This window comes from Ylistrum balloti, unplaced genomic scaffold (assembly GCF_031769215.1).
Source record: "Ylistrum balloti isolate Yb309-2 unplaced genomic scaffold, AGI_CSIRO_Ybal_v1 Utg369672, whole genome shotgun sequence".
NCBI lineage: Eukaryota > Metazoa > Mollusca > Bivalvia > Pectinida > Pectinidae > Ylistrum > Ylistrum balloti.
In genome coordinates this window covers 1,968,490-1,981,464 of record NW_026781917.1, presented here as the reverse complement: position 1 = coordinate 1,981,464, position 12,975 = coordinate 1,968,490, and the positions used below count along the sequence as shown (strand labels likewise).

The following is a 12,975-nucleotide window of genomic DNA, read 5'->3' as shown; positions in this document are numbered from 1 at the left end:
TGTCATCTTGTGAAATATGTATTGTAAAATATGACTAAATTTACTCTGCAAATCTTTGGATGTCCTTTGTTTGTTACTATAATAATAAATAGGAAGGAATAGTGTTAACTTCAACTAGAAACCCTTGATAGGACTTCTACAGCCTCATTAATTCAAGTGTACACAGAGTCAGCTGATGCTACTGAAGATAAACAAATGACAAGTGGCTACCACCACAAGGACTAAAATGGCTCAAACTGTCAGCTTAATAAATAACATCTGGAAACAATCATTATTTTTATAAAGACATTTGACAGTTTTTAAATTATTTCATACTTTTCTTCCTATCAGGAATGCTGAGTTTAAATACTAATTAAATTTTAAACTCAAAAGTTATTATTTTTGAATTATTTAAGGCTAATTTAAGATTGATTTTTTAAACCACTGCCACAGTTAAAGCTAACCAAACTTTTTAGAAATATTTTTAGACCAGAAGGTTTTGGCTAGTACTTTGAGGGGCAAGTGAAGTGCTGGAGTTGTTCAGTAGTACTTTCCTAATTAATACCTTTGTAGTCTAATGATGTTGGGGAGACAAATAAAGGAACGAACAAGGAACAAGATACATTCTAGGGACATAAAACAGTCACTATAGACTCCAGATTGGATTATTAATCTTATGAATAATAAATGGTCGTAGAAACTGTTCAAATTAAGGATTAAAAATGCTTCTCTGTCCATTTGTTAGATGAGATGATATTTCTGGTACATTTGTTGATGCAATTTATTTCAGTGATAAAATGCTGTTCCACATGTATAGTGTTTACATTTCTCTGTTAGAGTTGGCAGATCATTATGGTATTAACTATTTATTATGTCAATGTGAAATATTATGTGATTTTCCTGGCATAACCATATCTAATGTTTTGTTTGGAAATTGCCATATTTATTAAATTAGGCGAAAATTTATGAAGGCATTTAAAACAAGTATTGTCCTGGGTTTGGGTATAGAGTGTGACTGTAGGGATTTGCTTTTTGTTTTGAAAAAGTAGTGTTCAACAGAAGTAGAAATTGACCAGAAGAAAAATCGAACAAAGAAAACTATATAAATAGTCATGAATGGGTTCCAATTACATTGTTAGGAAGTTCCTGAAGACCATAGAAAGCACCTATTACAGTGCAGGTGAATTTTGCAGATTATATAGTTCTTCAAAAAATTAGAGATGAAAAAAAATATTGAATGGAGTGGGCGATACCTTAAGTGCTACAGAATTTATTCTTACTGACTTCAGCATCTAGGAGCAAGAAACACATTCAGGACATTTAAAAGCTCTTATTTATACAATCACAAATATTTTGACATTGGACAGTTTGTTTGACAACTATGTTGATGTCGTTCAATAAGTGTTGCTGTAGACGTGATCAGCTGCCGCCTGTATTTATTGGTTTTCTAGATCGAGCAGAATAGGCGTATCACTAGACGTGAGCCCTGCGGCACGATCCAGTGCTGCCTTTGCTCACAACTTGTTGTCAGAAGATCTAATAAAGGTTCTTACTGTAGTGTCGTGTCTTTCTCATACAGAATCGTGGTCACGAATGCAGATTCACCAATAAGAGAATCTCTTGTAGCATAAAATGGCATTGACGAGACCTATTTCAGCCATAATGAAATATAACTACCAATTTGCACAAAGTAAATTTGTTTCTTGCTTTGCAAATTTTTGGCAGCACTCTTTTCAAAGAAGTCCAGATGGCAATATTTAATGCAATTTGGTGGTATACACATTGTACATGGAACTTGTGATGAAATGGCTTTTAGAAAGTTTCATTTTTATTCTTATTTTTTGTTTGATGAAATTGATGTATTTAAGAAACTTTGGGATAAGGTACATTGGACACATGGTTGTAGAAAGCACAGCGGAATGCCATGCTAGGCATTGAATTTCATTAATGATCAGCTGTAGAGTTTTGATGATAACTGCATTGAACTTGGGTTGAGTAATTGAGACGTTGTTACTGCTCAGTTTTCTAGCCTGCAGGTTGAGCTTAGCTTAATGCACAACTTATTTCACAAAAATTTTGTTGTACTGTTAGTAAAAATGTTCACAGGCACAGCAGATTTTCATATAAATTTAGAGTTTCAATCTTTCCAACTCTCTTAATATGTGTGAAGTGTGGGTATTATCCAAGAGTGTGAGCACTTTGAGAAATTGTAAACATCTCAGGAAATGCACTTTTTGTGTCTATTCTCCTGAAAGTGGTATAGTCAGTGAAAATGTTGATCACTTGAATGGTTTTCTTTGGAAAAAAGAAACAAGAATAAAATTTCATTATTGCAGTAGGAAAATAAATTTCTTCAGCACTGGTCCCATTGTTCGCTTTCCTTCGGATGATCTGGAAGGCATGATTAACTTTATACTTTGAATTACCTTCAGTATTATGTTATAATTTACTGCAGAGCATTGTCTCGAGTGTACATTAAAATTTGCATTTTTAACAGGAAAAAGATCACAGGGTTTTAATTTCCTTTCTTATGAGTTTTGATAAATGTGATAAATAGAATCTTTCATTCTTGTCACAGTAATGTTGACTTTATCAATCTTTGTTCTTAATTGTTGCTTTCATAATGACTTTATATATTGTTTTATACCCATGGAAATTACTGATGGACCTTTCCCTCTCCACTCCCCAATTCTCTCACCCCAACCCCATTTCCAACCCCCTTTTAATTGTTTCATCAATTGTTGGCCCCCTCCCAACCCCATTTCCAACCCCCTTTTAATTGTTTCATTAATTGTTGGCCCCCTCCCTTATGGTTGATACTTTGACATGGATCGTCTCCATTTAAGTATTATTTAAGACAGTGCTCTGCCTTTAGGATACTACAGTTATGTTTCTTTAATTAAAGTTTGGAAAAATAGTGAAAAAAAAGTCCTGCATTAATCATGCTAATTTATCATCTTGCAACTTTGAAAAAAACAAAAAAAATTTTCAATTGTTTATCTGAAGCAGATCTCAAGTATTATCATTTCTATGGCAGTCACAACTACTGTGCAGTTGTTATGGAAACAAAGAGGAAGCCCATATTAATGACGGAACACAAATTGGCTTGTTGTGTAAACATTCTGTTTGATGCTTGATGATAATACTTTTGTTACAAAATTCCGCATTGATGATATAGCTGTGATGGAAAAGAAAAAAGAAATTTTTGCATGTTTCAAGTTTAAAAATGGCAATATTTTATGCAATTGCATATTTCATTATTACAGGTTCTTGCAGAAATCAATCGAAATTGCAAGATAATATCATACAGATGTTGCAATTATGATTTTGTTTTCTGTGAAATCCTTAGATTGCTGTATGGACAACATGCATATTATAGAAATAAAGTTTAATATCTGAATTTGATTTTACAATACATGAATTGTATGTGTCGGAGGGGTGTTTTATTGGTACTTACTCCTGAGAGGGAAATCATGGGTATGAATATGGCCTATTTATGGTATATTTATGACTTGAAGGGTCTGGCTAAACACAGATTGTTAATAAAGACTCATGTGAGAATTAAAAGTTTCTGAACATTTCCAATACTAATGTTACAAAAGCCAGCGTGGTATTTTATGAAAGGTCAAATAGGTAAGCTATTGAATGATTTAGACTTGAGCACCTGTATCATAAATAAAATGTCCCTTTAATTTCTAAATCTGTGAACTTTACAACACATGTAAAGAAACATATTGATAGAAAGTCTCAAACGAGCAGATGTTTAAGTTTTTACATGGTTTTAATTTCTGTAATATTATAATTTATGTGAAACCTGTCTTAAAAGCCATATATATGTAACAATTACCTGTCTGTTAAGACCACCTGTATTTAACATACCTGTCTTTAAAGACCACCTGTTTATAACTTACCTGTCTATAAAGGCCACATGTCTATTTTAAATTTCTGTCTATAATGACCACCAGTATATAACAAACCTGTCTTTAAAGGTCATGTGTATATAACATACCTGTCTATGAAGGCGACCTGCATATAGCAAATACCTGTTTCAACACATTTTAGGTCCCGTGAGTGGTCTTTATAGACAGGTTTGAGTGGAAATACCTTGAAAATTTTAATAATTTTATAGCATTGTTGACTTTTAAAAGTGGGCTTATTAGTGAGTATGGACTTGTGACTTAATTTTATACATATACTATACAGCAGTTTTGATGATCATGTTCTCAATCTAGTATAGATATATAGGTTTACACAATTCCTCAGGCCAGTTACAACAGAAGGCTCTTCATAAATTGCCTTAAGAATGATTAAAAAATGACTTTCAAGTCATGTTTACAATTTAAGATATTGATATTTGTAACTTAATTAGCAAATCTAAGGGTCCAAACTCATTCTGTGAAGGGCAGAAAAGCACAATATTGATAAAATTTGAAATGCTTCTTCAATTGTTGGAATTCATTAAGTTCATGTGATGGCTTTTACTGAAAAGCTCGGGTGAATGAGTGTAATTATTCTATTAAAAGTGCAAGGTCAGGCTATGACATGTGTTGAGTGGCTTACATCATGTATATGGTATGATCAGACAGTGCAATGGTAGGCCAAGTTGGCAGTGAATGGTGAACATTAATGTTACAAGCTGGGGTTTATTCATTATTGTAGTAAACTATACAAATATCATGTATTTTAATATGATAAGATAAATGTCGTAAATAAGAAGATCAAATCATATTGAAAAGTATCCATGAATGTCGTTACTGATATGTGTTTCTCTGATTATTTTCAGAAATTTTGCTAGGCAGAGATCTATTATAGAGAAGGAGTATGCCCAGGTAAGTTTAAAAAATTGTGATGTCTTGATAAGCTTTCCTCATCATTTGCCAGATAAGTTACAAACATTTTGGTGATCCATAGAAAAGCTTTCCTCATCATTTGCCAGATAAGTTACAAACATTTTGGTGATCCATAGATAAGCTTTCTTCATCATTTGCCATGTAGTTACAAACATTTTGGTGATCCATAGAAAAGCTTTCCTCATCATTTGCCAGATAAGTTACAAACATTTTGGTGATCCATAGATAAGCTTTCTTCATCATTTTCCAGGTAGTTACAAACATTTTGGTGATCAATAGAAAAGCTTTCCTCATCATTTCCCAGATAAGTTACAAACATTTTGGTGATCCATAGATAAGCTTTCTTCATCATTTGCCAGGTAGTTACAAACATTTTGGTGATCCATAGAAAAGCTCTCCTCATCATTTGCCAGATAAGTTACAAACATTTTGGTGATCCATAGAAAAGCTTTCCTCATTATTTGCCAGATAAGTTACAAACATTTTGGTGATCCATAGAAAAGCTTTCCTCATTATTTCCCAGATAAGTTACAAACATTTTGGTGATCCATAGATAAGCTTTCTTCATCATTTGCCAGGTAGTTACAAACATTTTGGTGATCCATAGATATGATTTCCCTATCACTGACCTGATAATTTACACTCTCATCTTCATCCCATTAAAACTAACAAAAACAGCTCAACCTCTGTATTGGAAGCAGCTACTACTGAGTAGCTCTCATGATCAGAATCCAAACTAAGAACTTTATTCCAATCTGGACTTTCTTTGTAGATTGTGAAACTTTTTATTTGGTTGAATGTATACAGCTTGTTAATGCTGTGATACTTGACTGTTAAAATGTTCTTATTAACTGAATCTTAAAGCAAAACTGAAGTTAGTCATCTTCAGTCAACTGCGAATTCTGGAGCATTAGCAATTAGTAGCACTTGAACCCTGATGTGGTAGTAGTTGGGGGCTTGATTCCTATAGTAGGTTGTGTTTGTAAACAGGGTATTCCAGTTTGTTTTTTGTCTGTATATTATTTAAGATATCAAGGATATTACATGGGTGTTGATGTAATGTGGAATTTATTAAAGATCATTTGTTTGATATGTAAAGAGCTTTTAGTATCCTCCCTTTTTTGGGAATTCGTGAGTTGAATAACACTTCTAAAAATATTAATCTCTTAAGCATTACATTATACCTGAGTTATAGAATTTGTTTGATAAAGGAATTTTTTTATCTTATCTGTAGAGGTGGTTTTGTATTACCTAAATTGCAAGTGGTATTGCAACTGACTGTTAAATGCTTCCTTAATTTAGGGATACACAATATTGACAGAATGAAAAAATAAAAAAAGTCTCAAACTCAAGTAATAGGGTTTTGTTTCAGTAAGGTCATTTAATGTAAGAGAAACAATAGAAAGGGTTTCTCTGTCATATTTCCTGATTATCGATTATAATCAGTGTAAAAAAAAACTGGATAAATCTAGTAAATTATGCCAGGTTTGCTTTGGCAAAGACATATTGGCTTCCATCTGAGCTTCTTGTGCAAATAAACCTTGAATTTTAGATACCAAGTATCAAGTATTCGCTGTATCCCTGTATGATTGAAGTGCCCAGTATCAAGCATTCGCTGTATCCCTGTATGATTTAAGTTCCAAGTATCAAGCATTCGCTGTATCCCAGTATTTAAGTTCCAAGTATCAAGCATTCGCTGTATCCCAGTATTTAAGTTCCCAGTATCAAGTTAGCTGTATCCCTATATGATTTAAATTTCCAGTATAAAGCATTCGCTGTATCCCTGTATGATTTAAGTTTCCAGTATCAAGCATTCGCTGTATCCCTGTATGATTGAAGTTCCCAGTATCAAGTATTTGCTGTATCCCTGTATGATTGAAGTTCCAAGTATCAAGCATTCGCTGTATCCCTGTATGATTTAAGTTCCCAGTATCAAGTATTTGCTGTATCCCTGTATGATTGAAGTTCCAAGTATCAAGCATTCGCTGTATCCCTGTATGATTTAAGTTTCCAGTATCAAGCATTCGCTGTATCCCTGTATGATTTAAGTTCCCAGTATCAAGTTAGCTGTATCCCTGTATGATTTAAGTGCCCAGTATCAAGCATTCGCTGTATCCTAGTATGATTGAAGTTCCAAGTATCAAGCATTCGCTGTATCCCAGTATGATTGAAGTGCCCAGTATCAAGTATTTGCTGTATCCCTGTATGATTTAAGTTCCCAGTATCAAGTATTCGCTGTATCCCTGTATGATTGAAGTGCCATTGTATCAGAGTAGTTATGATGAACCTTCAGAAGACTAGTGTGGGATGAGTTAATCATCAACATACCAAGATTTGGTCAATATTTTGAGTCAGGTGATATGTCAGACTTAATGTAATTTTGTATGCAGCATCTGTATGAGATATGTTAGGAAGTTGTGATCATACAGAACAAATCAATGAATTTTTTCATTATTCATTGAGATGGTCTTTGATCATTGGAGTGTCATAGGCTCCTTAGAAGGTTCACAGAGTGATTTATACTTAGTCGTAAGGCATTGTCAGAAATTCCATCTTTCATTAACACTTTCCTGTGTTTTCTTTTGACCTTGTTGAGCTTCGAAGCAAAAGACAATCAGTAAAATTAAATAAAATTACAAGAAAAAGTAGATATGAAAAAAAAATGTTTTGATATTTTTTTTACAAAAATGGATATCTCAAATTCAGAACCAAGGAAGCTTGTTAAGATGTATTTGAAATATAGATACAAAATCATGTCTTGGTCAAAATGGTAATTGTAATGAAGAGATATTAAAAATATCTTTTGAATTTCTGTTTTGTCAGTGTTTAATCAGTGTAATGATTTAAGTCTTGATCAAACTATTTAAACAAATTTTACTGTATAAAGATATATAGATGTATAAAGTCTGTGTTAGGTAAGTGTTTAAAGGGAAATCTGTTTCTCAGTGGTATTAGTTCAGGGTTTCGTGTAACTAGAAGATTTCTGTGACCCATTGTAGAAAGACCATCAATGTTAATGAGTCAATGGGATGTGTGTGATTGAGTTACAAATGGCCATAAAATTAGTTATCTGGCAGTTAACAACTGATGCCATCTGTTAACAATATCAGATAGTTTTTTGTTGTTATTCAAAACAAATGATGATTGCTGATCATTGTATCCATCAAGGTTAGATCAAGTTAACGTGATATTAATTATATTGAAGTTTAAATCAACCTAGAATGATAATACCCATCTATATGTCCATCTGTCTGTTTTTCTAGCAATTAGTAAATAGTTTGTCTGGACATCCTCAAAAGTAATGAACAGATTTCATTGGAAGTTTGTGATTAAATATGTAATATTTATATGAGTATGTTATTTTTTGGTGTCAATTTGACATCTGTTTGTTGAATTGAGTTCCGTGCCATTTCATAATTTTCTGAAATATGCTTGTCCTGGTGCTGTAGACATGATCAAGTGATATTAAGGGTATATAACACATTTCTCTTTCTTGAAAAGACAACCAGTCCATCAGAGGATTACTTAGTACAGGTACTTTGTTTCTACCTGTTTTTACAGCTAGGTGGGCTGAGTCTATCAGAGTAAAGTGTGTATGGTTTAAGATTTCAGAAAGCATGTTTCCATAGCAAGTTTGCCAATCAGAATTTAGTATATATAACTAATATGATAAAAGAATTCCTTTAACACCTTATTTTAAAGCTGGGTGATTTAGAACTGAGTAGCATATTTCATCCAGGTCAGATTATCTGATGATGGAAGTAAAAATTGACCATACATTTTGCATCTGTAACTGAACTACACAACAATGTGCTGACTTTTGATATATTTTACCTCAGAACTTACCTTTGTTTCTTTATACTGTAATGTCACCATGGCGCCTTTAAAAATGAGACATTCACATTTATCTTGCAATTGATATGTTCATGAATTTTTCATTTCCTCTAAAACAATATCTGTCTGATTTTGTATGAAGATTTAGTGTCTTGCAGTTCATTGGGGTTTAATTGAATTAGCATGGCTTGACAGTTATGTGTGAAAGATGACATAAAGACATTTTGTAACACTTGGCTATAATCTGACAAAACGCATCATCGATCTGTTATCAGACGTTAGTCTTAGCCAGCATAGGAAGCAGTATCCTTTCCGGACACCAGCTTCAACAAACTAATCCTGCTAAAAAAAGGAACCAATGTAATGGATGTGTATCAGACTTCTGTTTGACAATGCGGGATTGGAAGATAAAATTCTGTCTTTTGTTACAGTGTATGAAGTCTGGTATAACTGGGCATTTTTGGTTTCCACGGTGATCTAACATCTGATGCATGAGAATCGACCAGTGCTTTATAGTCTGGCCAATGTAATTAATGTATTGGAATGAATCTCCACTGTCACTGATATTTTGGTATAAGTAGATTTCACACAGAGGTTTTTATTTAGCGAGAAAACGTCCAACAAACTCTAGCTTACATCCTCTGATTTGAGACAATTTCACTGTCTGGCCCACTCGATTTGTCACTGTTTAAATTGCAGCAAAAATGTTTTAAAAATTGCTAATATTTTTTACCGATGTGTTCTGTAGGACTTTGATGTATAGCTGCTTCGCAACCTGTGTCACTTCATTGGTCATGAATCTCTAAAAACGAAAAGTTTGCACGATGAACAATATATTTTTTTATCATGTATGATCCATCTGTTTCAATTAGTGTTTTGTTTTTACGGTTCCATAAATGATACCAGCAATCAAACCATCTCCAGGAAACATATTATATGATATTCCATGAAATCATCCATTCAGAAAAATCCATTACATTCTTTTTTTTTTCCTACAGTTACAAACACATGTAGGGAGAATGCATATCAATGACAAATGAAATTTTGGACATAAACATTTATTTCCTTGGATTTAGTTTCTGTGAATTAGTTTTGTAGGTGACAATGTCCCTTTCTATCTCGCCTGTATCAAAATTACTGATAAATCTCCACCAGTTCAGTCTAGGAAAAATTGCCAGTACATTAGATGAATAAATTGCTGAAACAATGAAAGGATATGTTCTTTTTAAACTCTTATCTTCTTCAGTCAGCGGGTGCTGTGATAATATTCATGCCCTTCATCTAGGTGACTGGGGTTCAATTCACTGATTGGAAAAAGTTACCTCCTTGATCAGGTTTTGTTTCCTTGGGTTTTCTGGTTCTCCGATAATAAGACCTTGAATGGTTTCATCCGAGAAAAAAAAGTATGTTAAATATGCAATAATATAACATATTTGGCAATTGTTGTAAATTACAAAAAATCAACAACTAATTCAGTGATCATGTATGATGCTCATTATTTCATAATAATAATTATACAGGTGTACCTGTTTACTCAGGACAAATGCATGTTATGCTTTTTTGTTGTATACACAAATATAGAACATACTTTAACACCTGTATTCGCATGAGTCATATAAACTGTTTTCCATGCTTGAGCGGTTTTTGATGTACCTATTTGAAGGTCCATTGTCTCAACTGCTACTTGTACAGGTTGATTCACCTTGACAGCTATATACTTGTAAATAGATGGCTTTGCCTCTTGATACTGTACAAGACTGAATACCGTATTTACCAAATAATAAGCCTGTGCCAGGTAATAAGCCCACCCATATTTGTAACGGTTTGAGTGCCAACAAGTAATTATCATTGCACTGTGGTAAGCTCACCTTTATGCTTTGAGTTAGCTATTGTGTTTTGACCCCCCCCCCCTCCCCTATCAGGTTGGCTTATTGGGAGATTTTTGCTTATATGAACCCAGAATATGCTGGGAAATATAGAAAATTAATGTTTTGTGCAAAAATTTAGAAATTGATTTCACATCAGAACTTTTGAATATTCTTAGGAAAGAAATGTTCAAGGAACAAAAGTGACATTATAGACTGTTTAAGATAACATCAAAGGAAACAGACTTTTATAAGAAGCTTTTGGATAAATTCTTACTTATATGATAAAAGATCTTAATTCTGCTTGCATTTCATGTGGGATGAATGATCAAAAACATTTCATTCTAGATTAGGCATGATTTGCAGAGCTATACAAAACAGGAAATTTTTTTTTATCAGTCTTGTATGAGACGGAAACTCATTTATGATTTTATATGTATAACACAATACAGGAGCTTAAAGATGTTAAAAATCGTAAGATATTAGATATTTATGTTCATTTGATGGCAGAGCGGGGAAATGGATACTTGTTGTATAGAGCTTTGTCAGACTCTGTGTCTCCTGGAAGCTTTAGTGCATATAGACTCCATAGATGTTAAGGATGCTGTATTGTAGACTTTTATTGAAGTAAAATTGGAATTCTGAAAAAAGGCAAGAAACTTGTAATGAATGGCTATAGTTAAAGGTATTGTTGATGGAATGGAATATTGCATTTCGGTTTGGTTAATCCAATCCACAACTAATTACTGTGGTTGTCACACCAACCAATAAGTGTTTTATGGTTCAGAAAAGTGCCAGCATTCCATCCTTTTTACCCTCATGCCACTTCAGTCAGGAATGAAAGCATTTCTCTAGGTGTTCTTCTTTATCTTATATAAAAGAATTTGATGGCTCCATTAGCCTCTGATTGGTCTGTTTTAGCAAATGCATCCTTGAATCGTAACATATTCTTGTAGTTAACTTTGGAAGATCTAAAGACTTCAGAATTTGAATTTTCCCAGAAAATTGCTTGTGATGTACTCTTTATGTGCATAAAATTCAATTTTAATTCAGAAATTTAATCAGCTGTTTACTATCCTAGAATCTACCTTCCCATCATTGAAAATAAACGTAACAGTATGAGTCTTGTGTCCTCTGTCGAAAGCAGTTTACAATTGGTATGTTCATTGCCTGGCAATGGTTCTTTGTTCATGGAGAAAGGAGCACTGCCTAACCAATACTTTCAGTTAATGCAGATGTTCAATTAATGCAGATGTGAAAAACAAAAAATAGAAATCCTTTTAAGACATTGGTTCATTCATTTGTGAGAATCTGTGATGGCATGTTATGGTACTGCATTAGATACTGTGAAGGCTGAGATATGTCCCTGAAGGTGGAACTGTGTTGTCTTAGGACAGGGATAATGTATATTTTGTGATCAGGAGTCTCCAGGGACATGTCCCTGGAGTTGGAACGGCATTGTCTAAGAATTGGTAGAATGTATATTTTGTGATCAAGAGGCTCCATGGACATGTCCCTGGAGTTGGAACGGCATTGTCTTAGAACAGGTAGAATGTATATTTTGTGATCAGGAGGCTCCATGGACATGTCCCTGGAGTTGGAACGGCATTGTCTTAGAACAGGTAGAATGTATATTTTGTGATCAGGAGGCTCCATGGACATGTCCCTGGAGTTGGAACGGCATTGTCTTAGAACAGGTAGAATGTATATTTTGTGACCAGGAGGCTCCATGGACATGTCCCTGGAGTTGAAACGGCATTGTCTTAGAACAGGAAGAATGTATATTTTGTGACCAGGAGGCTCCACGGACATGTCCCTGAAGTTGGAACGGCGTTGTCTTAGAACAGGGAGAATGTGTATCTTGTGATCAGTTTTCATGTGTCATTGAGGGGCATAATAAGCTGCCTCACAGCTTGTGTTTTGGAGTATGTATATCCTGTGATCAGGAGACTGGGATATGTTGCTGATGTTGGAACTGTGCTCTTGAGGGACACATTAAGTTTAAAGCTGCATGGTGTTTGGGAGAGTGAATATGTTGTTTATTATGATTGGAACTTGAGGAACATTGAGCTTGATAAAGCGGTGTTTGGGAGAGTGTATATCTTGTGTATTGTGATTGGAACTTGAGGAACATTGAGCTGGGTAAAGCGGTGTTTGGGAGAGTGAATATGTTGTTTATTATGATTGGAACTTGAGGAACATTGAGCTTGATTAAGCGGTGTTTGGGAGAGTGTATATCTTGTGATTGGAACTTGAGGAACATTGAGCTGGGTAAAGCGGTGTTTGGGAGAGTGTATATCTTGTGTATTGTGATTGGAATTTGAGGAACATTGAGCTGGGTAAAGTGGTGTTTGGGAGAGTGTATATCTTGTGTATTGTGATTGGAACTTGAGGAACATTGAGCTGGGTAAAGTGGTGTTTGGGAGAGTGTATATCTTGTGTATTGT

The 12,975-nt window shown here is 34.1% G+C and overlaps 1 protein-coding gene across 3 annotated transcripts in view; it reads left to right on the top strand.

Moving 5' to 3' along the window:
• LOC132562695 (F-BAR and double SH3 domains protein 2-like) overlaps positions 1-12,975 on the top strand; it is an 82,193-nt gene that overhangs the window by 9,987 nt on the left and 59,231 nt on the right. For all 3 annotated transcript variants that reach the window (XM_060227462.1, XM_060227453.1, XM_060227469.1), the window contains exon 3: positions 4,763-4,808. In XM_060227462.1, coding sequence (XP_060083445.1) covers positions 4,763-4,808 — 46 coding nt within the window. The remainder of the gene's footprint in view (positions 1-4,762; positions 4,809-12,975) is intronic.